Source organism: Ostrea edulis, chromosome 6 (assembly GCF_947568905.1).
Source record: "Ostrea edulis chromosome 6, xbOstEdul1.1, whole genome shotgun sequence".
NCBI lineage: Eukaryota > Metazoa > Mollusca > Bivalvia > Ostreida > Ostreidae > Ostrea > Ostrea edulis.
Genome location: NC_079169.1, coordinates 34,272,443 through 34,296,922, shown reverse-complemented (window position 1 = coordinate 34,296,922; position 24,480 = coordinate 34,272,443). Strand labels below are relative to the sequence as shown.

Below are 24,480 nucleotides of genomic sequence, written 5' to 3'. Positions count from 1 at the left end.
ATGCAGAAACCTGGACACACCAGTGGTGGTATCAGGTGCATAGGAGGAGTTAATGCAGAAACCTGGATACACCAGTGGTGGTATCAGGTGCATAGGAGGAGTTAAGAATCCCTGGACACACCAGTGGTAGTATCAGGTGCATAGGAGGAATTAATACAGAAACCTGAACACACCAGTGGTGGTATCGGGTGCATAGGAGGACTTTTCAGAATCCCTGGACACACCAGTGGTGGTATCAGGTGCATAGGAGGAGTTAAGAATCCCTGGACACACCAGTGGTGGTATCAGGTGTATAGGAGGAGTTAAGAATCCCTGGACACACCAGTGGTGGTATCAGGTGTATAGGAGGAGTTAAGAATCCCTGGACACACCAGTGGTGGTATCAGGTGTATAGGAGGAGTTAAGAATCCCTGGACACACCAGTGGTGGTATCAGGTGCATAGGAGGAGTTAAGAATCCCTGGACACAGCAGTGGTGGTATCAGGTGCATAGGAGGAGTTAAGAATCTCTGGACACACCAGTGGTAGTATCAGGTGCATAGGAGGAGTTAAGAATCCCTGGACACACCAGAGGTGCAGTATCAGGTTCCTTGGAGGAGTAACCATCTCTTGTTGATCATGTTGATAGATCTATTGAAAGATCGAGTTTATATGCAATCACAAGGAAGAGAATAAACAAGAAAATGGTTATATATATGATGAAAAAAGAGCAAATGATAAAAGAGAAAATCAAAAGAAGAGCTGATGAAAATGGGGGGAAATCACAGGAGGAAAAAAAAAATTCATTGATTTCTTTAATTTTCTTCCTACAAATGACACAGCACAATTATTTGTTTTAAAAAATGTAATCAAATTACAAGTAAATGATTCTAAAAAGTGTGAATTTTTCTTTCTTAAAACCAAGCATTTCTACACTGATAGCACTTTACTTCCCTCCTGTTACATTTCCTTATTAAAGAAAAAAGTTGAGCTTCTGTCTTGCAGTTTCAATGAAAACATTGATATGTTTGATTATTTAACTTCTTCCTTGATACATCTGTGATAAATATAGATAAGAGAGTTGACTGATAAATGTATGGAAAGTCACTGATTTGGCTGTCTGGTTACGTGATGACTTTCTTCCCTATTATAAACAATATCTCCTAGCTGTTACATGTAACATAATCAGAAAACTTTCTTTTATCTCGTGTTACCAGGGCCGTAAATTACATGGAGGCGGAGGAGGCAGCTGCCTCCTCCAACTTTTGAGCCAAAAAAAATTAAAATTTAAAGTTCATTAGAATTTATGTTGTTTCCAATAACTAAGAACATGATACCTCCCTTAAAAAGCATTCCAAATCTTTCTTTTAGAATGAGTTAGTCAAGTAACATCTTAGAAGGCCCTAGAATCAAGGATTTTGCACGAAACGTGTTCAGTGTGCACAAAATGTGCTCAGCGTCTGGGGGCCTGGGCGGCCCCCAGACCCCCGCCTAATTTCCTGCCTCCTCCAAATTGAAGGTTAATTTACGGCCCTGGTTACTTTGTGCATCAAGGTCTTTTATTTCTTACCGAAGTTGCAAGTAGTTTTGTTTCCCATCTGTTCTCACAATGATAGATATGTAAGCGAATCATTTCGGTTATATTGTACAAAACATGTCGATTTTTCTGCTTCTAAATTTTCACATTAAGTAATGCTCAGAGGCATAAGTATTTAATAATACTCAGAGGCAGAAATTGTTAATTTGAAAATTGTTTTCTAATTCATTTTTACATTCATTTACACTTTTCCATACTCATGCCATTAATGCAGTTTGCACAAATTTTCTTCATCATTTTTAGTTTTTATTGGCACTTTAAATAATTTGTAACAAGGAGGGCATATTATGATGAGTGATGTCTGGGTTGTTTTTTTTTTTTTTTATATCATCATATTTCAAAATCTTGCTGTATCTAGGTCAGAGTTACATTTTTACACGTGTTTCTTTAGACGGGATGTATTACTACATGGTGCAATGTCTGTACGTCCATCTGTACCCTAAAATGGGTTCTTTTGAAGCCAATCTTGTTCGATTTAGGATTTTAAAGATTTGGCAATTTTTATTTACTTGTCAAGAATTTTAAACAAGTCAACTTTTCCCAACTTCTCTGGCTCAACCCCCTCCTCCTCCCTTTGAAAAAACGATGCTACGTGCCTGCAGGTGCTACTACTGATTTTAGATGTGCATCTGTCATAAAACATTGTCCTAAATATTGATTGATTGTATCTTGTTTAACGTCCCTCTCCAGAAATTTTCCCTCATATGGATCGAGACGTCACCAAGTCAAGTTCGGTAAAGGGCTTCAAATTTAGGCATATGGCCGGCGCTTTCGGCCATTGAGCAGTGAGGATTCTTAGCTTGCCACACCTACTGTGATATGGGGCATCCGTTTTAAGGTCATCTCCGAGGACCCGTGACATGAATTCACGCATGATGCCGAGCGTTTGGCGATGGAACTGTCACTACCTGTTTTATCGACCTGAATACAGACCATGTCTTCTAACTGATGCTACAGGAAAAGTACAGCACCCAACGAAGAGACGTATTAATTTGCCATGATTAGTCATATTAAAATACAAGCGCTCAGACCGAGCAGATTCAAGTTTGTATCAAAGTTTTCCAAGGTCATGTAGAGGAGATCGTCTAACAGCAGGACCACGATGAGTCATATTGATATGCAAGCATCATCAGGTAGTTCAGATTCTAATTTATTCAAATCATGTCCCTAAAGGGAATTAATTTTTACATGGCAATATATGAGGAAATTAATCTGCATCATTGATACCCATGCAAAATTAACATTTCACACGGTCGGTGAACTGTAAAAAAAATTATTTGTGGTCGATCGTTCTTTGACGCTTGCATCAATATGTTTGTTAATATTGTATGTATTGTAATTGTAATTAAAAGATTTATATAGCGCCCTATCAATATTAGTCCTCTATTTTAAAGCGCTTTACAAATGTGATATAAAAGATAATATAAAATCGATGTGCACATACATGTGAATAAAATATTCATAGTGTCAGAATTAAAATGCATAATTACATACATGTATTATTATTAATATATAATGTAATGATATAATTACCCTAATAACATTTAGAACAACCCTTAGGAATAATTAGATACGTAGAAATGACAAAAGTATAATAACAATTGTTATATATATATATATATATATATATATATAGAGAGAGAGAGAGAGAGAGAGAGAGAGAGAGAGAGAGAGATTAGTATTATTGATAATTAAAACTGAAGCCTAAGTGTTACTACTCGCTGCCATACAATCTTGCTTTCCTATGTTGTGTTAAGATTGACATGAAACAGGACGCAGATGTGCAAGTTAACACTGGGGTATCCCAATGTCATGTTGTAATGTTTGAATTACGGGTGGTAGGAAGTTATGACCAAAAAAAAAATAAAAAAAAATGAAACCAATCCCACGCCACACCTTATATTTGATTTGGTCACTTGAAATGCCCATTTAGTCAAACAATCAAAATGATGTCGACTATACACCCAATCGCTTAAATATTTGTTAAAGTCGCATATTTTGCGTTGCAAGCAATTTGCGTCGTTGCTGACCACCTCTGTACTTTGTCAATATTTCATATAAAAACCATTTCTATACGCTGATAAATGCACGTTTTGGAGATGTATGTAAAGTTTATTTTACCTTAATTCGTAAAATCAAAATATGTTTGCAATTATTTGAACCATTGTGAAAATAATTGATTAAGTAACGGCAAGAAATTTCGGAATTTGAAAGCATAGATTACATAGTTGTCTCGAATACTTAGGGTACAAGACTGCCAGTCTGACTGACTTGGAACAAACCTCATCCACTGGTGCCCTCTGTGTACGATACAACATTTCTGACTAATTATATGTTTCACTCTACTTCCCATGTAGCATACCTGTTGTGCAGTGCATTTTCAACCATAATTATTATTATGAGCCATGTCAATATAGAAATCCTTAACATATGTACATGTACATGTATATCATGTAGTTATATTCAATTGTTAAAATTGTATACTATAAATAAGCTGTCTCGAAGACTGTGACAGGCACCATCCCTTCACTGTTGCCCTCTGTGTTCGGAACAACATTTATGATTTTTCTTCACTTCGCTTCCCATATATCTCTTTAAAATATTAATCAATGGTCTACCATCTTTATTTAATGATAATGATGATCCGGTTAAATTAGGTGACATTTCCCTAAATTGTCTATTGTATGCTGATGATTTAGTATTAATTTCTAAATCTGAAAGAGGACTTCAGCAATGTATAAATAAGCTTGAAAGCTACTGTGAAAAATATTGCTTGTCTGTCAATCTCAAGAAGACAAAAATTATTATATTTTGCAAAAGTGGTAAAAAATCAGCTGAAATTTTTTTCTATAAAAATCAAATTATTGAACAAGTGTCATCATATAAATATCTAGGAATTGTTTTCTCCTCATCAGGCTCATTCACAAATTGCCAGTTTGATCTCTACAAAAGAGCCTTAAAAGCATATTTTAAATTAGTCAAATGTTTTGGAAATATTAAACCTAGAATACATACCCTGATACACTTATATGATCATACTGTAAAACCTGTACTGCTATATGCGTGTGAAATCTGGGGAACAATAAACACAGATACATGTTCTGCAAAACGCCCCAATTATTGTATGGAAAACTTCTTTAATAAAATGTACTGCGAAAAAATGGACATTAAATTTTTGAAATATATTTGTGGTGTACATAAAAAAGCCTCAAATCAAGCTATTGTTGGTGAACTTGGTCGATTTCCAATGTATATTGATGTCATAAAAAGCTGTTTTAAATATTTACAAAGAATTTTAAATTCCGAAGTAAATTCCTTATTAAGAAATGCTGTACTTGAAAACAATGTATTATACGATAATAACAAAAGCAGCTGGATCAGTAGCATTCATTATATTTTGAATAAGTTGGATATACAATGCCCTATACATGATAAAAATATTGTTTCAATTGTTGCTAATAAGTTGTATGAAAGATTTAAATATCAGTGGTGTAATACACTCTCAGACAATGCAGACAAACAATTTGGTAAATTACGAACCTATGCACTATTCAAAACAAGATTCTGTAGAGAAAAATAGTTTTCAGTAATTCGTAATCCTCATGTTTTGAAATGTTTCACAAATTTCAGAATCAGTTCTCACTCTTTGGCTATTGAAACTGGACGTTACACACAAACACATGTAAATGAGAGAATATGTACTGTCTGCAAGTCTGACTGTGTAGAAGATGAATTCCATTTTGTATTTGACTGCATAGCATACCAACACTTAAGAAAACCATTCATAGAGTCCATGAACATTTTGTGCAAGAATTTTATAAACCTGTGTAATAGACAAAAATTTATCTGGCTTATGAGCAACGAATGTGACAGTATTATTGAAAAATTTGCCAATTACATATATAGCTGTTCATTACTAAGAAAAGTTGATTTATCATGAACTTGTAAATTTTATTTTTCATCTATCTTTTGGATAATCACTCTTTTATGATTTATGTATATATGAACTTTGTATGCCCTCTGGGCCCAAAATTGGAAATAAATTACTTACTTACTTATATACCATCCTTGTTGTAACTAGGCTGAATCTAGTGGCCACTAAACAAGGCCGTAGAAGCTAGCAGCCAATTAGCTGCAGAACTATAGCTCTCTGAAAAATATTGTGACGAAACAGTTGTCACAATATTTTTTCAGAGACTGCAGCTAGCAGCCAATTAGAGATTTCATCAAAGTACTGAGAGTACTCAGATGGAATACATAATACCGGTAAATCAAAAGTGATAATTTATATGGTATACATTTGTATATGGTATCATGTAAATATAATGTTTAATTGTTAAAAATTGTATGCCCCCTGAGGGCCCTTGATTGGTGAATGAATAAAGAATAATATACACTAAAGTTTGTGGTCCTTCTAATTGCAGTGCAAGGCTAATAAATTGTCACTACTATACTGATATCTTGTAAAATTTCAAACTAGATCAATCATCGACTCGAAAATAACATCAAAACGTACTCTCTATCAAACTGTTCTGCGTTACCGATCGCGTCCAAGTTAACGATCTCGCGTTTACAGGGGTGAACATGATTTTTGTGTATTCAGCTAAGAACTCTCAAATTAACATAGTTTTGGCCCCAGATCGGCTTATTTGGTCAGTTTTATTGCACACCAAATGATAATCTTTTCCTCAATCTCGGCATAAAAATGCAGAATGGCAAAAAATAAAAAAATAAAATAGAGATAATGTGACCCTCGAGCTGCTCTGATCCCCAGGGAAGGATACCATAACTTACTTGGAATGGATAATATAAGGGAAAATTGCATTCTATCGCTTGTGAAAATAATATAATTCTGCTTTTATTCTGTCTAATAAGCTACAAGCTTATGGGAGATTCATGAAAGAATTATTTTTAAAGGATTTCCGTCCCTTCAAACTTTGACCTCTAAGGTTCCGCTTAATAGGCATTCACGAAGTCTTGACGTCAAATAAAGGGAATCCCAATACATGATGACAAAACAAAAGGAAGGTAGGTAGGTGAAAAAAGAAATACACCATAAATGCAAAAGAAAAAAAGAGAGAACTTTTTTGCGCATACTTTTAGTTGGGTTAACCCCTGCGTCGTGGCCTTAACACAGTAGAGGATTGATCTCGCGGATTCCTTTTCTTGAGGTTAATTGTGTATTCGTACAATAGTTCATATTTTTACTTTTTTCTCACTCCCCCCCCCCTTCCGTCCCTGACAGGAACATTCTTAGAAATATTCGTCCCATGAAACTGTCTTAATCGTGATGTCACTCCACAGAAACGGCTCTAATACGGGGTTACCTAGATTTTACCTCTGCATTGGACAGGAATTCATGTTGCACTCGTGGTGCTTGATTTTTCAGTCGCATTCGACGTCATAGACCATAATATTTTGATCAGGCGTATGGAGTATCACGGGATCGGCTCTGTCATGGACCAAGTCTTATCTTTCTGGTTGAAGTCAACAACTGCTGCTGGATCTACAGTATCCAAAGAGTTCCTACTACACTTTTGTGTTCTACAGGGTTCTGTGTTGGGACCTCGTCTAATATATATTGATTGTATGTTCTCCAAACCAATTGGAGAAATTTGCCGGAGGCATAACGTGTTATCATGCAATACGCGGACGACACTCGGGTATACCTGATTATAAATCCGAACGACAGCTGGGACAGCATTGCAGACAGACTTGGACGATGTATTTCTGATATTGTCAACTTGATGCAAATCAACATACTCAAGCTAAATCAGGGATAGACAAAACTTTTTTTTACTCCAAAACGTGGAGCTAGTGAATTCTCGGGATCTATACCATTACTGGAAAAAAAAATTAGATAAAAAAAATACAGTGGAATTTTAATCATATATTTATATACATAGACTACCTTTACTATTATTACCTTTAAATGTATTATTGTTATATACATGTATATATTTTTCTCTTCTTTTCCTGGGCATTTCTTACTGTTTTGCATTAGGATACACGGTGGTACTTGCATATAATACACTAATTTAAGTATTGTCATGTTCAAAATGTCTCATGTAATGAGCTAATACATCATTACAGTGCATTTTGATTTTTCTTCTTTTATTATTATCGACCTGGATAGATCAGAGTTAAGACGTCTCTATACTATTAGTAATGCAGAGGTCCTGGGTTTGATTCCCGGCCCAACCATTTTTCTCAGTCCTTTCCTAGCTATATGTTACAGAACAAAAATTACAGCCACCTAAAATCACAGGAACCAGTCATTTTGTTGGTAATGATAATATACCACCCCTAATAAAAACAGTACTATTACAGACCAGTGCTGAAATTAGCGATAACAAATTAAAACAAGAAGAACAGAAAAACTGGTGGATGCTCCCCGAAATGCATCTTATAACCAATGAACTACTTCATATGACGAATATTACTCGCACAATGATCATTTACTGTTGAAATGAAGTTTTTGGTTTTTTTTGTTTTTTTCATATACAAGGTATATATGTTGAGTGACGTTGACCTAAAGTTACAAAATTACCTTGAGTGACCTTTGTATGAAAGTAATTTCCCTATTACTTTTTTGTGTTATATATAATCGACATCTGTTCAAAAACTGTTGAAATAAGGCACATTTTCCGTGCATAAGATCTATATTGTGAATGACTCTGACCTTACTAAAATGACCTTGAGGAGACCTTGGTCCAAAAGATCAACAATTACTTGTTGAAATGGAGTATTTTTTATTTTCATATATAAAGTATATGTTCTGAGTAACTTTGGCCTCTACAAAATGACCTTGAGTGACCTTTATATGAAAGCCATTTGCCTAATACTTATTTATCTATACGTGATATATGATCAATCCCTTTTCAATGCATCTTATTTATAAAAGGTGGCAACTGGCAACGCACACATTTTCTTTGGTTATTAACTAAATTGAACTATGTTGAGTGGAATTTAATACAATTTTTTCCACTTTCAATAATTAATATTGATAAGTCATATGAGGGCGGAACAACCTACTACATGTATGTTCATGTATATACATCGGGTTCGAGATTGGAGTGATGAATTATGAGAAAAATATAATATGGTTTCTTAGGGGGGAAAAGACACAAGAAAACCACTACAGCTCAAGTTTCAGAAACTTTTTAAAACTTATAAGTTTATCTAATATTTTTTCATGTTTTCTATATCTTTACTGAAATTAAACTGCCCTAATGGCTTGACGGCTTCATCGTGTAAAGATTACAAGTATTTTGCGGGGTTTAGACTATTGTAAATGGAACAGGAAGCTTAGCTTGCTAAGGAAACCCACGCTGTGTTTTGGCGTGAGTTTTTCCTTAAAATGGGCACAATTTTAAAATATTCCAGTTGATTAAATGTCACACTCTGGCAGGTGAGTAATATCTTTATTTTTCTTAAACGATTTTTTTTTTATTGATAACTCAGAAATTAGTGGTCAGATCATTAGTCTTATATGCTAATTTTTAGGCTAGACAAACCAACCTCTAACCTTCTTTGGCAATGTAAGAACAAATCACATAGCAGCTTGATACCAATATAGCAACTAGATTCTGACACTTCTGTGTGAAGTTGATAGTTTGCTACATCCTTTTTTTTCACCAATGGCCACACCCCTTTTTCTTGAGGCAGGTACCCCCAAAGCGTTCCGTATTGTTTCGTACCTCCAATAGGTTGGGAACACCTCCTCTATAGCGAGATATTCTCGCTGAAACGCGATCATCCCTCTTTAGTGAGAGAGTAAACATTACCATAAACAGGTGTTTTGGCGTCTTTATTGAAAATAATGGCAAATCCCGTGCAACGCTGAATGAGTGCGACACACACTCAACATGATGTGAATTGTTTCTATGAAATTGACAACACAGTCAAGAAATTTCATATCAAAGTTGCTGCATAAGAGGGAAGCAGTCTGAAATCCAATACACATCGTGAGTGTTTTTGTTTTGATTAATATATTTGTAGAAGTATCAGACATTTTAGCACTTTTTTTTATTTTCACGTGAAACACAAAGAGATGTACTCCACGGGTGTTTTTCTTGGTTGTACGGGATATATTTACTCTCGCTAGAGAGGAATAATCTCGTTGTAGGGGAAGTACGTGTTCCCATCCTGTCCAAAGCGTTCCGTGCAAATTGTTAAGCATTTCGTGTAAACCATTTCAATCAAGAATTGCTCTGTGCAAGATCAAGCCAAACCCATAGAAACTTGCAGACCACATTTAAGTCACACCCCCAGAACTTTCAGACTGTCAAAATGTGCTTATCATTCCACCATGGGTATGGGAAAGGTAGATGGGGATTCAAGCAATTATTTTAAAATTGCACAAAGATGGACTTTCAACAGTTATATCTGGCAGTCTTGATCAAAACAATTAATATTCAAACTACCAGGCAGGGAAAAACCTTACCATGATATACATATGTATATATCTGAATCACTCCCATCAAAAGTTGAATGATGCTGAAAGAAAACATTTGGATACATGTCGTTTTGTTCTTGGAGATAGACAGTTCATAGAGCGGACATCGTTTTGTGCAGTGTACATTGTTCTGTGCAAACTGCTTATCATTCCGCAGTATGCAAACGGTTTATCATTCCGTATGCAAACGGTTTATCATTCCGCGGCATGCAAACTGTTTATCATTCTGCGGCATGCAAACTGTTCAGCATTCCAAGTAAGAGTTGCTGTGTGTGGTACTGTGCTAGTGGTGTAGTAACATGCTTTAGGGTCGCTGTGTGTGGTACTGTGCTAGTGGTGTTGTAACATGCTGTAGGGTCGTGTGTGGTACTGTGCTAGTGGTGTAGTAACATACTTTAGGGTCGCTGTGTGTGGTACTGTGCTAGTGGTGCAGTAACATGCTTTAGGGTCGCTGTGTGTGGTACTGTGCTAGTGATGTAGTAACATGCTTTAGGGTCGCTGTGTGTGGTACTGTGCTAGTGATGTAGTAACATGCTTTAGGGTCGCTGTGTGTGGTACTGTGCTAGTGGTGCAGTAACATGCTTTAGGGTCGCTGTGTGTGGTACTGTGCTAGTGGTGCAGTAACATGCTTTAGGGTCGCTGTGTGTGGTACTGTGCTAGTGATGTAGTAACATGCTTTAGGGTCGCTGTGTGTGGTACTGTGCTAGTGGTGTATTAACATGCTTTAGGGTCGCTGTGTGTGGTACTGTGCTAGTGGTGTAGTAACATGCTTTAGAGTCGCTGTGTGTGGTACTGTGCTAGTGGTGTAGTAACATGCTTTAGGGTCGCTGTGTGTGGTACTGTGCTAGTGGTGCAGTAACATGCTTTAGGGTCGAACTCCCACTTCCAATATTTCCACATTTCTAGTGTGTGGATTTTTGCTTTTAGTAGGATATTATTATAGTGTGGATCATTTATTTGTCCTTGAATTTGCTGCAATAAGAATATGTTTATTATCCCTTCGTGCATTTAGTTGCAAAGGGGATATATATAGCGTCGCTAATTTGCATGTGTGTTCGTTTGTGTGAAAGCTTGTGGGCAAAATTCAAAGAGAACCATAAAAGTGACAATGAACATAGTTTGTATTCTTGTTTGGCATTCAATAAGGAAGAACCCTATTAATTTGTCATTGATGAAGTATTTCCCAGAATTTTGATTCATACAATAGTGATTATGAGTGAATTATGCGTGAGTTAACAATACAGAATAGTAAGTGAACAAGTTAACTAGTGATGTGTGCAGGCCTCTGGCATGCTACTTCCATCCTACAAGGGTAATTTGTTGAGCTAACTTTGTGTGTGTATTTTGGAATTTTATATAAGTTAATATTAACATCATCGTACATATATCTTTAGAAATTGAGTATCAAAGATACATAGTACATGTAGGTACTGTGAGGACTATTGGTTAGTAGTTGGTGTTTAGTGATAGTACTGTAAGGACTATTAGTTAGTAGTTGGTGTTCATTGATAGTACTGTAAGGACTGTTAGTTAGTAGTTTGTGTTCATTGATAGTACTGTAAGGACTATTAGTTAGTAGTTGGTGTTCTATGATAGTACTGTAAGGACTATTAGTTAGTAGTTGGTGTTCATTGATAGTACTGTAAGGACTATTAGTTAATAGTTGGTGTTCATTGATAGTACTGTAAGGACTATTAGTTAGTAGTTGGTGTTCTATGATAGTACTGTAAGGACTATTAGTTAATAGTTGGTGTTCATTGATAGTACTGTAAGGACTATTAGTTAGTAGTTGGTGTTCAATGATAGTACTGTGAGGACTATTAGTTAGTAGTTGGTGTTCATTGATAGTACTGTGAGGACTATTAGTTAGTAGTTGGTGTTCTTTGATAGTACTGTAAGGACTATCAGTTAGTAGTTGGTATTCTATGATATCATAGTACTGTGAGGACCATTGGTTAGTAGTTAGTGCTGGGTATTGTGACTCGAAAATCATATTGCATATTGCAATATTTTAAAAATTTGGTACTGCAATACATCACAATATCATAACAATCTATGAAATAAAACAAAAACAGTAATCTTCAGATATTTCATTTTACTTGAAACACTTTTAAAAACATCAACAAATGATTCAGATCACTAGATTTTTGGCTATTTGTTCACTAGTTGCTGAAGCTCTTGGGATCTTGCTAGGATATCTCAATTCAAATCCACCACTCATCATTGCATAAAGTGTAACATGACCAGGGGAAGGGGCATAGAAGTTGATACAACCTGACACAATCCCAATTTCTGTTTGTTTTGGCTCGAATTGATGTTAAAATTGCAGTGGTGCCTCTGCATGTGACTGGCTAGGTTTGTAGTGCCACTGTTTTTGTTACAATAATCACATACAGACCCGTGTTTGCCCAACTCTCTATTTTGTATTCCTTATATAAATTCTGAGGTTGATCACTGTTCGATATCTTAACCTTTTCGCCTTACAATTATTTTGTTTTTCTTCTTTAGTTTGAAGTGATATATACTATTAGGAGCATTTGCTCTTTCATTCAGACATTCATGATCAGTTTAATTCGCAGCCATTTTTAGTTCTTCTGAGCCGAAGGCTCAAAGAGCTAATGCTATGGCCATTTGTGCGGTGTGCGTAAACTTTTTAGAAAAAGGGCTATAACTCAAGAACCCCTGGGCCAATTTTTTTCAAATTTGTTACAGGGTATCATTGGCCCAAGGGCTTTCATACATACTAAATAGAGGGATGTGACCCTTTAACAAGGGGAGATAATCAGGAAAATGCAACCAAAAGTAGTGGTTGCTAAAAAATCTTCTTCTCAAGAACCATTGGGCATATTATCACCAAACTTACACATAAGGATGAGGATATGTTGTAGATTAAAAATTGTTCAAGGCATTACCCTGGGGCAAAGGGCGTGGTCTCAAGGTCACTTCAAAGTTGACCTAAATTTATATTTCCTTAAATCTTTGATATTTTCGTCATTATAAGGACTAGGATCATCAAATTTTGACAGTTGATGCATCTTAGGACCTTTTGTCAGGTTGTCTCAAAAGTAGGTCACGGTGACCTACTTTTTGAATTTTGCAGGTATTTATTTTAAAATTAATTTTGATGCATATCTTGGACACTTTGAAGCCTATGATCATCAAAACTTGTCAGTTGGTGGATCATGGGACCTTAAAATGCGTCAACTGAAAAATAGGTCACCGTGACCTACTTTCTGAATTTTATGGCTTATCATTTATAGATATATTTTAAGTTGTTATTTCAAATACCGAGAGGTTTAGAATCATCAAATCTTGTAAGTTGATGCATCTTGAGGCCTTAAAACATATTGATAAAAAAGTAGGTCACAGTGACCTACTTTTTGAATTTTGCAGATATTCAAATTTCACATTTTCAATTTTAGATGCATATTTTGGGCACTGTAAAACCTAGGATCATCAAACTTTGTCAGTTGATGCGTCTTCAGTCTTCGGTTTGTGTCGACCAAAAAGTAGGTCACTGTGACCTACTTTTGGCATTTGACAGTTATATTTATATATTTCAGTCACTAATTGACCTACAATCATCAAACTTTGACAGTTGATGCATCTTGAGTCTACGGAGTGTGTCGACCAAAAAGTAGTCACCTTGACATACTTTTGGAATTTGACGGCTATATTTATATATTTTAGATACTATTTGACCTACAGTCATCAAACTTTGTCAGTTGATGGGTCTTGCATGTTCGAAGGGTTTCGACCAAAAAGTAGGTCACCTTGATCTACTTTTGGAATTGGACGGCTATATTTATATATTTCAGATACTATTTGACCTGCAGTCATCAAACTTTGTCAGTTGTTGGGTCTTGCATGTTCGAAGGGCTTCGACCAAAAAGTAGGTCAACTTGACCTACTTTTGGAATTGGACGGCTATATTTATATAATTCAGATACTATTTGACCTGCAGTCATCAAACTTTGTCAGTTGTTGGGTCTTGCATGTTTGAAGGGTGTTGACGAAAAAGTAGGTCACCTTGACCTACTTTTGGAATTTGACGGCTATATCTATATATTTCAGATACTATTTGACCTACAGTCATCAAACTTTGTCAGTTGATGGGTCTTGCATGTTCGGAGTTCGCTGACCAAAAAGTAGGTCACCATGACCTATGATTGGAATTTGACAGCTATATTTCAATATTCAGATACTAATTGGCTTAAAATCATCAAACTTTGTCAGTTGATATTTCTTGGGTTCTCAAAATGTGTAAACCAAAAAGCAGGTCACATTGACCTACTTTTTTTGAATTCTTAGGATTTAACTAAAGATTTAGAATACTAAGAGGCTAAGAATAGAAATGGTGGGGTTGTACAATTTATCAGAAGAGCGATTCTAGGCCCTTGGGCCTCTTGTTAAACTTTAAATCAGGGGCAGGTAACTTATTTGAGGAATTTACAGAATATTGAACCCGAATACAAGAGTATGTGAACACAAGAATATGTGAACACGAGAGTATGTGAACACAGGAATATGTGAACACGAGAGTATGTGAACACAAGAGTATGTGAACACAAGAATGTGTAAACACAAGAGTATGTGAACACAAGAATATGTGAACACGAGAGTATGTGAACACAAGAATATGTGAACACGAGAGTATGTGAACACAAGAATATGTGAACATGAGAGTATGTGAACACGAGTATGTGAACATGAGAGTATGTGAGCATGAGAGTATGTGAACACAAGAGTATGTGAGCATGAGAGTATGTGAACACAAGAGTATGTGAACACAAGAGAGTATGTGAACATGAGAGTATGTGAACATGAGAGTATGTGAACACGAGAGTATGTGAACACGAGAGTATGTGAACACAAGAGTATGTGAACACAAGAATATGTGAACACAAGAGTATGTGAACATGAGAGTATGTGAGCATGAGAATATGTGAACATGAGAGTATGTGAGCATGAGAGTATGTGAACACAAGAGTATGTGAGCATGAGAGTATGTGAACACGAGTATGTGAACATGAGAGTATGTGAGCATGAGAGTATGTGAACACAAGAGTATGTGAGCATGAGAGTATGTGAGCATGAGAGTATGTGAACACAAGAGTATGTGAGCATGAGAGTATGTGAACACAAGAGTATATGAACATGAGAGTATGTGAGCATGAGAGTATGTGAACACAAGAGTATGTGAGCATGAGAGTATGTGAGCATGAGAGTATGTGAACACAAGAGTATGTGAGCATGAGAGTATGTGAACACAAGAGTATGTGAACACAAGAGAGTATGTGAACATGAGAGTATGTGAACATGAGAGTATGTGAACACGAGAGTATGTGAACACGAGAGTATGTGAGCATGAGAGTATGTGAACACAAGAGAGTATGTGAACACAAGAATGTGTAAACACAAGAATATGTGAACATGAGAGTATGTGAACACAAGAGTATGTGAACATGAGAGTATGTGAACACGAGAGTATGTGAACACGAGAGTATGTGAACATGAGAATATGTGAACATGAGAGTATGTGAACATGAGAGTATGTGAGCATGAGAGTATGTGAACACAAGAATATGTGAGCATGAGAGTATGGGAACATTAGAGTATGTGAGCATGAGAGTGCACTCATCATGTTACAAGCATTTTACTGGTCTGTCGCTAATTGAATCAATGAATGTGTAAATTACACAATTGAAGTCTTCCTGCTGTTTTATTAATGGAGTCTGCCACAATATTTGCCCAAGTTTCTTTTGTCTACATTGATTCTGTGGGTTAGCAGTTTCCATGCTTTGTTCTGTCAGAAATTTAAGGGTATTACTGCCGACAGCTTGTATAGGTATGTGTATTTATTGACAACTCATGGTGTGACCTGGTTTAATTCACGGATCAGTGATGTATCTAACTTGTTTTAAGATATTTTACATAAACACCAACAGGCTTTATTGCTAATGCTGTTTGAAGGAGACATTTAATTTTGTTTGCAGGTAAATTCAAACGTTTCGACTTTTTCAAATTCCTTGTTTATACCACATGTAGCGATTGTTTTGAGTCTTTTGACTTTTAAAACTTTCTTCTGGGTATCGATGCCTGACACCTATGAGTTGGCTGATCTACGCTGTTAGAAAAGAGCCAGTATTTTATGTGTATTATGGTGACACACTATTATGGCAACCTTCAACTGAATGCTCCATTAGATCCCAATAAAATGGATTAGCTTGCATTTTTTTTTTTTTTGACATTTGGGTAGGGACTTTGTATTACAAGACTGGAAGTGATTACAATAATGGGGTAAGAATGTCATTTCTTTTATAAATAGATAGATTCACAAACTTTAAGCTTGTGTGGAAAAAGTTTTCAAATACTTAGATTTAAACTTGAATATATGGCAGATACAATATTCAACTGGTTTAAGACAATCTTTTATATGTTGCATGTTTGGATATGAATAAATACAATGTTCTATTGTTAAAATGATAATGTCCTATGGACCCGGTGGTGAGGGTGTTTCCCGAGACACAGTTGGATCATCTAACTAGGATATGAATTATGGGCATAAGGTGAATAACTTGACATATACCCACTCACCCCCCTCTCTCTCTTAAATAATGACTTTAAAACACTGTTTATAAACATACTAAATTTCACTTGGTTAAAATAGTGTTCTTTCAAGAGCTGGTATAAATTTTCAAAGATCAGCATGTACACCCATGCCTTAAGGAAGTAGCAACCTGATGAGCTAGCGAATGTTTACAATCAAGGTACTATTCACAACGGAACTTAAATCACTCATTTCCTTAGTAGGCCTTAGTCCACGTTAATCATTCAGTGTTGCAAATATCAAGAGAAATGCCTGTAATTTGTGATATAAAACTTTGATGTTTCTGATGAAGTGGACCGTGTCACTGTTTTATTTCGGATCACTCAGGTGTGTAGAATATATATACTTCCTCTGTAGTAGAGCTTGCAGTGACTGATATCACACCCAGCAGAACTGCATTGTATCTCCACCAGTCATTTAAATATCTCCTTTAAAATCATCACACAATCTGAATTGCACAGGGTTGTATTTTTTAAAGAGGCTTTAAGATCTGAATAATTTATCATTGGGTTTAATAGTGTTAGGATAGCTATGTTGAATTAACACCCCCCACCCCCACCCCCCTCCCTTTCCATGTCATAGGAAGTTAATTTGCAAGTTAAATGGTAAACGTTTTGATTTAATATCAGAATTTTCATTGCTCTTTAATCTGTTAATGCATCCGATCATATTAACACAGATTTTGAAACCAATTAATTATGGAATTAATAGTTTTGTTTTGTTAAGTTGGTTTTCTGACTCATAGAAAATTTGAGAATGAAGTTTGTAAATTATATAAGATATTTTTATCCCCACGCAATTCATTGCAAGAGGGGATATACAGTGGAGCCTCGTTAATCCGGACACTTTGGTTCCCAGCAAAATCGTCTGGATAAATGAAGCGTCCGGATAACTGAATCACATGTTAGATCTTCATAAAAGTAACCAATATGTTTGCTTTATTGATCTGTCATGAATAATGAATATTTAATTTAACCATTTGATTTAGTAAAGAAATCATATTGTTGATATTTACATATGCTTTTCAAAGCACTAAAATTGAAATATACATTTGGCATGTGCACTGTATTTGCATATGCTTACATTGTACTTGTATATTATTCACTTTTACTTCAGAGAGAAGTCTGTCATGTTCATTTGTCGAGATTCACTGGTTTGACGGTCTTACAAAACAGTCTTCATAGTCCAAAGTTGATCTAAGAATTTCCTGATGTTACGGCGGTTGACAACATTAATTGACAAAAATTCTCTCTGCCACAGGTTATATTTCATATTCTGTAGCTATCCAAGCCGATATCAGGAGGACAAACTCATCTAAGTTGATAATTACAAACTAAGTACAATATCAGGAGGACAAACTCATCTAAGTTGATAATTACAAACTACTACAATATCAGGAGGACAAACTCATCTAAGTTGATAATTACAAACTACTACTCTGCTTTCTTCTTGCCACGCACACTTATAATTTTGATGCAATGATAATGAAACAAAACTCGGGCAAAGTGCTTACAAAACTTATATTATAGACACTCTACAGGCCACATATTTGCTCATTTGTTTTGATACTTCACAGGTAACTTTGTTATCAAGAGACAAAAACCCTATTGATTTTGGGGTCAATAGGTTGAAGTTCAATATCACTATGTCATAATGTGACTTCCTAGAAAAAGCTTGTAGACACTTGACTGGCCACATTTTTACCTTGATTGATTTGACACTTTACATGTAGCTTTGCTATCAAAACAGGAAGAACCTTATTGATTTCGGGATCACAAGGACAAAGGTCATGGGACTTCATAGAAAAAGCTTGTAAACATTCATTGTGAAGGGATATACACTGCATTTCTGAGCTCTTATTATAAATTAATGTCTTGAGTCTCGCTTCTCAGTTAAAGAGCCTTGCTTGTTAGTAAGAGTCTTCATTCTATGAGCTACTATCTGGTTTTCTGTAAAAAAGATAGCCTTACTCTGACTGTAGAGCCTATTCTTTCACAGATTATACACCCAGATACATCCTATACTAGGTTTAATTTTTATCTATAACTGAAATCAGTTAAAAACAAGGAAATCGCATTTTTTCCCCTGGTTTACATTTTCACTTTCTTTCTGGTTTACATTGCCTGTGGTTGGCATGGTGAATTAACACCAAGATAATTATTATATTGACAGGTATAAAGCACAGGTAAATCACTGCTGTATATATACAGGTATAATAAGTACATAAATATACTGCAGACTCAAAGGGCCCAATTAAATCTTCAACATTTCCATCCCCCACAAATGTGTATTCCTCGACAGCGCTTTCTAGAAAGATTTGTTAAAAGTCATCAAATTTTTTTGTTTCCCCTGATAATTTGAAATCATACTCATTTGTTTCTAGGCGGAGCACTGTCAACATTGATTCACTTCATTGATTTTTAGTTTAAGGCTGATTTCAATAAGATGTAAGGATAAAGAGCAAATATAATAGAAACATGTAGGTAAAAATTGTTTGATTGAAACTGACAATCAATGGAGGTATTTAAGTTATTGATTTGAGAAATTTGAAGTCATGCCAGAAAGTTTAGTATGCTCAAAGGATATATTACTGAATCATCGTATTCATTTTGTTTGAAAAATAATATCTGCTGTATGTAATATATACAGAATAGAAAAATGGATCAATGATGTTCAGATTTACTCGGAGACATTGGTACTATATGTGTTTATTATGGCTGGGGTTCTGTGTTGCTGTTTGATGTAATGTACAGTTTTGGTATTTTTCAGGGAGAAGTTGACCAGGATGGCGTCCAGAGGGCTGTCTGGGCCCACATACAATATCCATCAGGTGCCAGAGCACTTCCACGAGCACTTCATCATCAGTGGTTATCGGCACCCTAAGAGCACGCCCCTCCAATGCCTACTTAGTGTGTTTGATGCCACCAATGAAACCTTCAACTTCTGGACACATTTTTTGCCGTCCTGTTACTTCTTCTGGGTTTTACGTAACCTTTCAGACACTCTCGATTTCAAGCATGACAGCTACACATGGCCACTGCTGGGATATATGTTCGTGTGCATCATCTTCCCATTAGCTAGTGCCACAGCTCACACTTTCAACACAATGTCCACCTTGGCCCGACACATCTGCTTCTTTATGGATTATGGTGCCTTGAGTATTTTCAGTCTAGGTGTGGCCATTGCCTATAGGGCATATTGTTTTCCATCGGATCTGAAAGACACCTGGTTTGGCCAACATTATTCAGACATAGCCTTGGTCAATAGCATAATATGCACCATAGTTTCCTGCCAAACCCGGTTTATGCCAACAAGTTCCCTCAGAAAAGTCCTCCGTTTAGGTGCCTTTGCTTGGCCATATTGCTACGACAGTATTCCTATAGTATATCGTCTGCTGCTGTGTAGCCCCGAGGATTGCTCGCTTCAGTCACAGTTTATACATGCACGTCAATTCATATTTGCTCTTCTTGCAGCTTTTTTGTATGCTACCCATCTACCGGAGAGGCTTCACCCCGGTCGCTTCGACATTATAGGACATAGTCATCAGCTGTTTCATGTGTGCTCCATTCTAGGAACTATGGACCAAATGCAGGCCATTCTGTATGACATGAGAGCCCGTGGGCCTCTCCTTCGAGGGAGAGACTGGGAATTCAGCTGTGCTTGGAGCACAATCGGAGTAATATTGTCAGTCATGACAGTTAACTCCCTCATCATCTTATTGTTTTCTCTTAAGTTAAAGTTTTATCACAACAAAGTCAAGTAGATATTTGTTCATATTTTTTTGAAAGGTTTTCTGTTACCCAATAGGTAAACAAATTTGATATGCAAGTTCCAACTTTTAACCTCATTGTTGTGGAGTAATCAACCAAATTAAATGAGTATTTCTTTTCAAATATAAATTCCTATGGAATAACCAAGGAACAATAGTTTTTATAAAAATTTAGTAAATTGCAACTATTCAGCAATGACAGTATCTAAATCTATACCATTGCTATTATACAGTCAACAAATGGTGCGAAGGCAATAAGGCATTTTGTTTGCCCCAAGGAAAAACTGCAGCACAAGTGCTGTTAAATGTACTTGGGCAACAAAAGTTCTTATCAAGGGGCTGATAAGATATTGCCTGGACATATATCAGTTAAAGCTTAGTTAGACTCATTGTAAACAACAATAATAATTTATAATAATAATCAATAAGTGCAAATTTCAACAATATTCTGTTTAACATGAAAAGATACATGTATATAAGTGCTTTATTGTTTTATATATTCATTGTATTATATACTTCATGCTGAGTGTCTGTTAACCTACGAATGTGCATAAATTTTTGTCATTCTTATGAATTCCACAAAAGAAGAGAACCAATAGATAGTCGAAACATACATTTCAAAATGCAACTCTTGAGGAACTTCATCTGGAGATTTTAGATTTTTAGAAATATTTTACTGTAAATAATCAAGTGAGAAAAACGAACGAAAGTGGACCATTTACATTAATGTTAAGTATTGTACACCACAGATTTTTCATTATCTACATTCCAGTATTCTTTATACCGGTACAACACACAATTGTACATTTTTCATGCATTCAAATAATACATTATCAAACTTCAGAATTTAGGAACCTGGTATGATTTTTAAGCAGCCATTTATCAGTATATATGAATTTCGTTAAAAATTTTTTAATGTATATATATATATATATATATATATATATATATATATATATATATATATATCAACATATGGACAGCGTGTTTAAGTTGTTTAATTATCTTTAATTTACAATTTGGATATTCTGCATGCAAATTGTTGACGAGAAAAAAGTGCTTCTTTACTTTTAATATTGACCAGTCTGATTAAAACCAGCCCCCCTTCTCCTATCATGATCAGTAGAAGAAAGGGGGCTGGTTTTAATCAGACTGGATAGTGACCAACCATTGCTATGTTAGTGCTAAAATGAACTGTGATATAATATTGGGGTGGATGAAATTTTCCCTGTCTTTGACTTGTAAACAATTATTTACTTATATACAATATAAGTAAGAAATGCATTGAATTTAAACATGACAAAGGAATTTCTTTAATGCTATGTATTTCTACAGGACCTATTTGTGGGATTTTTTTTTTTTTTTTACGAATCACATGACACTGTTGTTCACATTTTTTACCATTGTTTACAAAATCAGGTAATTTTGATTTGACTTAATTTTGATTTAGAGGTATTTTTCAACATTTTAAAATTCAAAACTGTTTATTCCTGATTGCATAATAACATGTACAGTAAAACAAGCTTACAGTGAACACGCTTATAATGGATTCGTGCTTACAGTAAAACAAGGTTACAGCGAACACGCTTATAATGGATTCGTGCTTACAAAGAGGTGATTTTCATTCCCTGAAGTTTTAAAACAAATTATGAACTTATTGGAAATAACAAATTACGTTTATGACAAATTAAAATTCTTTGTCCCTAGCACTTCGCTATAAACGTGTTGTACTGTTTATGTACACGTATTAAGTTGTAGCAAATTTATGATAATTTGAAAACAGCTGAGAAATGAAGATCTTTATGCCTACTGCTATTTGGCAATTTGATGGGCATTTTTTGACTAATAATCAGCTGATGTTTGAATTTTTGGGAACACCGGGGTATCTTTGTTCACCGCTATGAGAACATGCTTTAGTTCAACATGATTCTGATTTTGTTTTTATGAATTGGATTGTGAAGGACTGAGAAACTCTGTATCTTTTTACTTATATGAGTTCAAGCATTTTATTGTATACATTATGTTCTTGTATTGCAAATCTTTACATGTATTGCAAGTCTGTTAACACTATGTTATCATTCGTTCATATTCGTGTTCAGCCGTTGAGGATATTTTTGTAACCAGATATTCTTTCTTTTACTAAGGATAGTCACACAAAATTATTTTTTGATGCTAGTGTGTTGTAATATTATAGAAGCTTATTGTAATACTTTCTGTATTGCTGCAATATATTGTATTGAAAACTTGTTTATGATGAATACCTGTTTACGATGAACACCTATTTACGAGGGCCACACTTCCATTCGGCCTCATTTTGTAAACAGTTCCTATTAAATGCTCGATATTGTACATATATTGTAACTATTTTAGAAAATATCAAGATTAATGACCACACAAAACACATGTATATTCAATTTTGGGGGTATTATGTGAATGTGTGAAAATTTGCATAGGTGGGACACTGCATATGTAAGATTATCATGGGTACCAAATTAGGTTAACATCATATACCCCCCCCCCCCCTTCCCCTCCTGATATTTACATTTTAAAACCATCTCTTCCTCATATACCAGCTTAATGACATCAACCTAATTTAAATACTAGCCACACCTTCTGATGTCAGGACTAATCAGATTTGGCGTTCAGAGTAAGAACATTGGTGCAATCAGGACTGTCCAGGTATATTCGATACTGGTTACTTTTGACCAACATCGGAAATTTGATAAATGAAATATAGAAGAGATTGCTGTCTCTTTCCCTGTTTTATTTATCGGTACATTTCCCGTGTGCTTTAGCGAAATGCAATACCAAAATATGTAGCACAATAAAGTATTGGTGCTTAGATTGTAGAGGGACTCCCATGTTTTGTTTCTGACGGTCAGCTTGACTGCAGAAGAGAATATATTTTCATATAGATTACCTTTACTTATTTTTGCAAAGAGTTTTTAAGATCAAGCTTTGAAAGACTTTTAAAAGTGGCTTATTTTGATTATGTATGTCCCGTATGTGTGCCAACACAATGTACTTGTGAGTCTTTTGTTCTGATCATAAAAGTTCTTTCAAAAATCATTTTTTATTTACCTATTTAAAATATCAAATGGATGTCCATTCATGTATACAGACAGTCTATAGTCTGGTGTGATTTGTCTACAAGTATGAACAGTTTTATAAGTATACTATCATTTATTCCATCTAATTAAAATCAGATCCCTAAAGAAGATCTGATTTTAATTAGATTGTCATTTATTTATTTTAAAAATTTGGAAATATTTGTTTAATATCTGATATATATAGGTTGATAGAACATTTTTACTACCTATACACTTTTAGCAAATTTTAGATAAATCGTAATTCATTTAGAGCAATACACAAAATCTTCTTAGATTGTTTACCATATGGTGTTAGCGTGTACATGTGTTTTCTGTAAAAGTACAGTTTATCTGAACAATTTACCATAATATGATGCAAACTTTCAAGTTAATTCAAATTATCTATCAACAGTCAGAGTTATGTCCCTTGACTTCCAGTTTGCTGTTGAAACTTCCTTTCTTCACATTACCAAGTTCCTCAACTTCCTACTGAATTTACAAATCAATTTCAAGCTTCTGTATTAATCTTTTGGTTGCCTTATTTCTGGGCACATTGCCCAACTGAAAACTGTATCTAGATTTTTAAAAATTACCAATACATCCTGTTCATTTAGAGATGCCAAAATGTAAACGATTGGATTCACGAGATGGTGGTCAGAGGACATAACTTTTGTGAATAATTTTGAGTGTCGTTTGGCGTACGAGGAAGTACGACTGTCGTTGAGTTGAATGCTGTTATTGTACTGTGTCGCACACAATTCTTGCTGTAATGTGCAATTGATCTAGAACCTTTTTCGCTTTGTTTCTTGTTATCAAAATATTACGTTGTAGTTTTATTTGTTACACTCTGCAATTATTGTAATAAAATTTGTACTTGTTAATCTTCATTGATATTTTTATTTTTCTGGACATTAGAATGTACCCCCAACTCTTCCTTAGAATGGTTTTTTGTCCCCTGCTGCAACACAGAAGGGGATCG

At 35.2% G+C, this 24,480-nt stretch overlaps 1 protein-coding gene across 3 annotated transcripts; it reads left to right on the top strand.

Moving 5' to 3' along the window:
- Nucleotides 1–8,644: 8,644 nt before the first annotated feature.
- On the top strand, nucleotides 8,645–24,388 carry LOC125648110 (membrane progestin receptor gamma-B-like). Of its 3 annotated transcripts, none has more exons than XM_048875031.2 (2): nucleotides 8,645–8,986; nucleotides 19,413–24,388. In XM_048875031.2, exons 1-2 carry the CDS (start codon nucleotides 8,970–8,972, stop codon nucleotides 20,404–20,406), a joined length of 1,011 nt encoding a protein of 336 aa, XP_048730988.1. In that variant the 5' UTR covers nucleotides 8,645–8,969; the 3' UTR covers nucleotides 20,407–24,388. The 3 variants fall into 3 exon arrangements, with proteins under 3 accessions (XP_048730988.1, XP_048730989.1, XP_048730987.1); XM_048875032.2 differs by lacking the exon at nucleotides 8,645–8,986 and adding an exon at nucleotides 16,170–16,333; XM_048875030.2 differs by lacking the exon at nucleotides 8,645–8,986 and adding an exon at nucleotides 16,830–16,970.
- Nucleotides 24,389–24,480: the final 92 nt, after the last annotated feature.

What these genes read in the sequence shown, in the direction of transcription:
- LOC125648110 (XM_048875030.2), top strand. Translation starts at nt 16,921, where the DNA reads ATGTTTCTGATGAAGTGGACCGTGTCACTGTTTTATTTCGGATCACTC. An exon ending in TTTTATTTCGGATCACTCAG is followed by an intron (nt 16,971 to 19,412) that starts GTGTGTAGAATA and finishes GGTATTTTTCAG; the next exon opens with GGAGAAGTTGACCAGGATGG.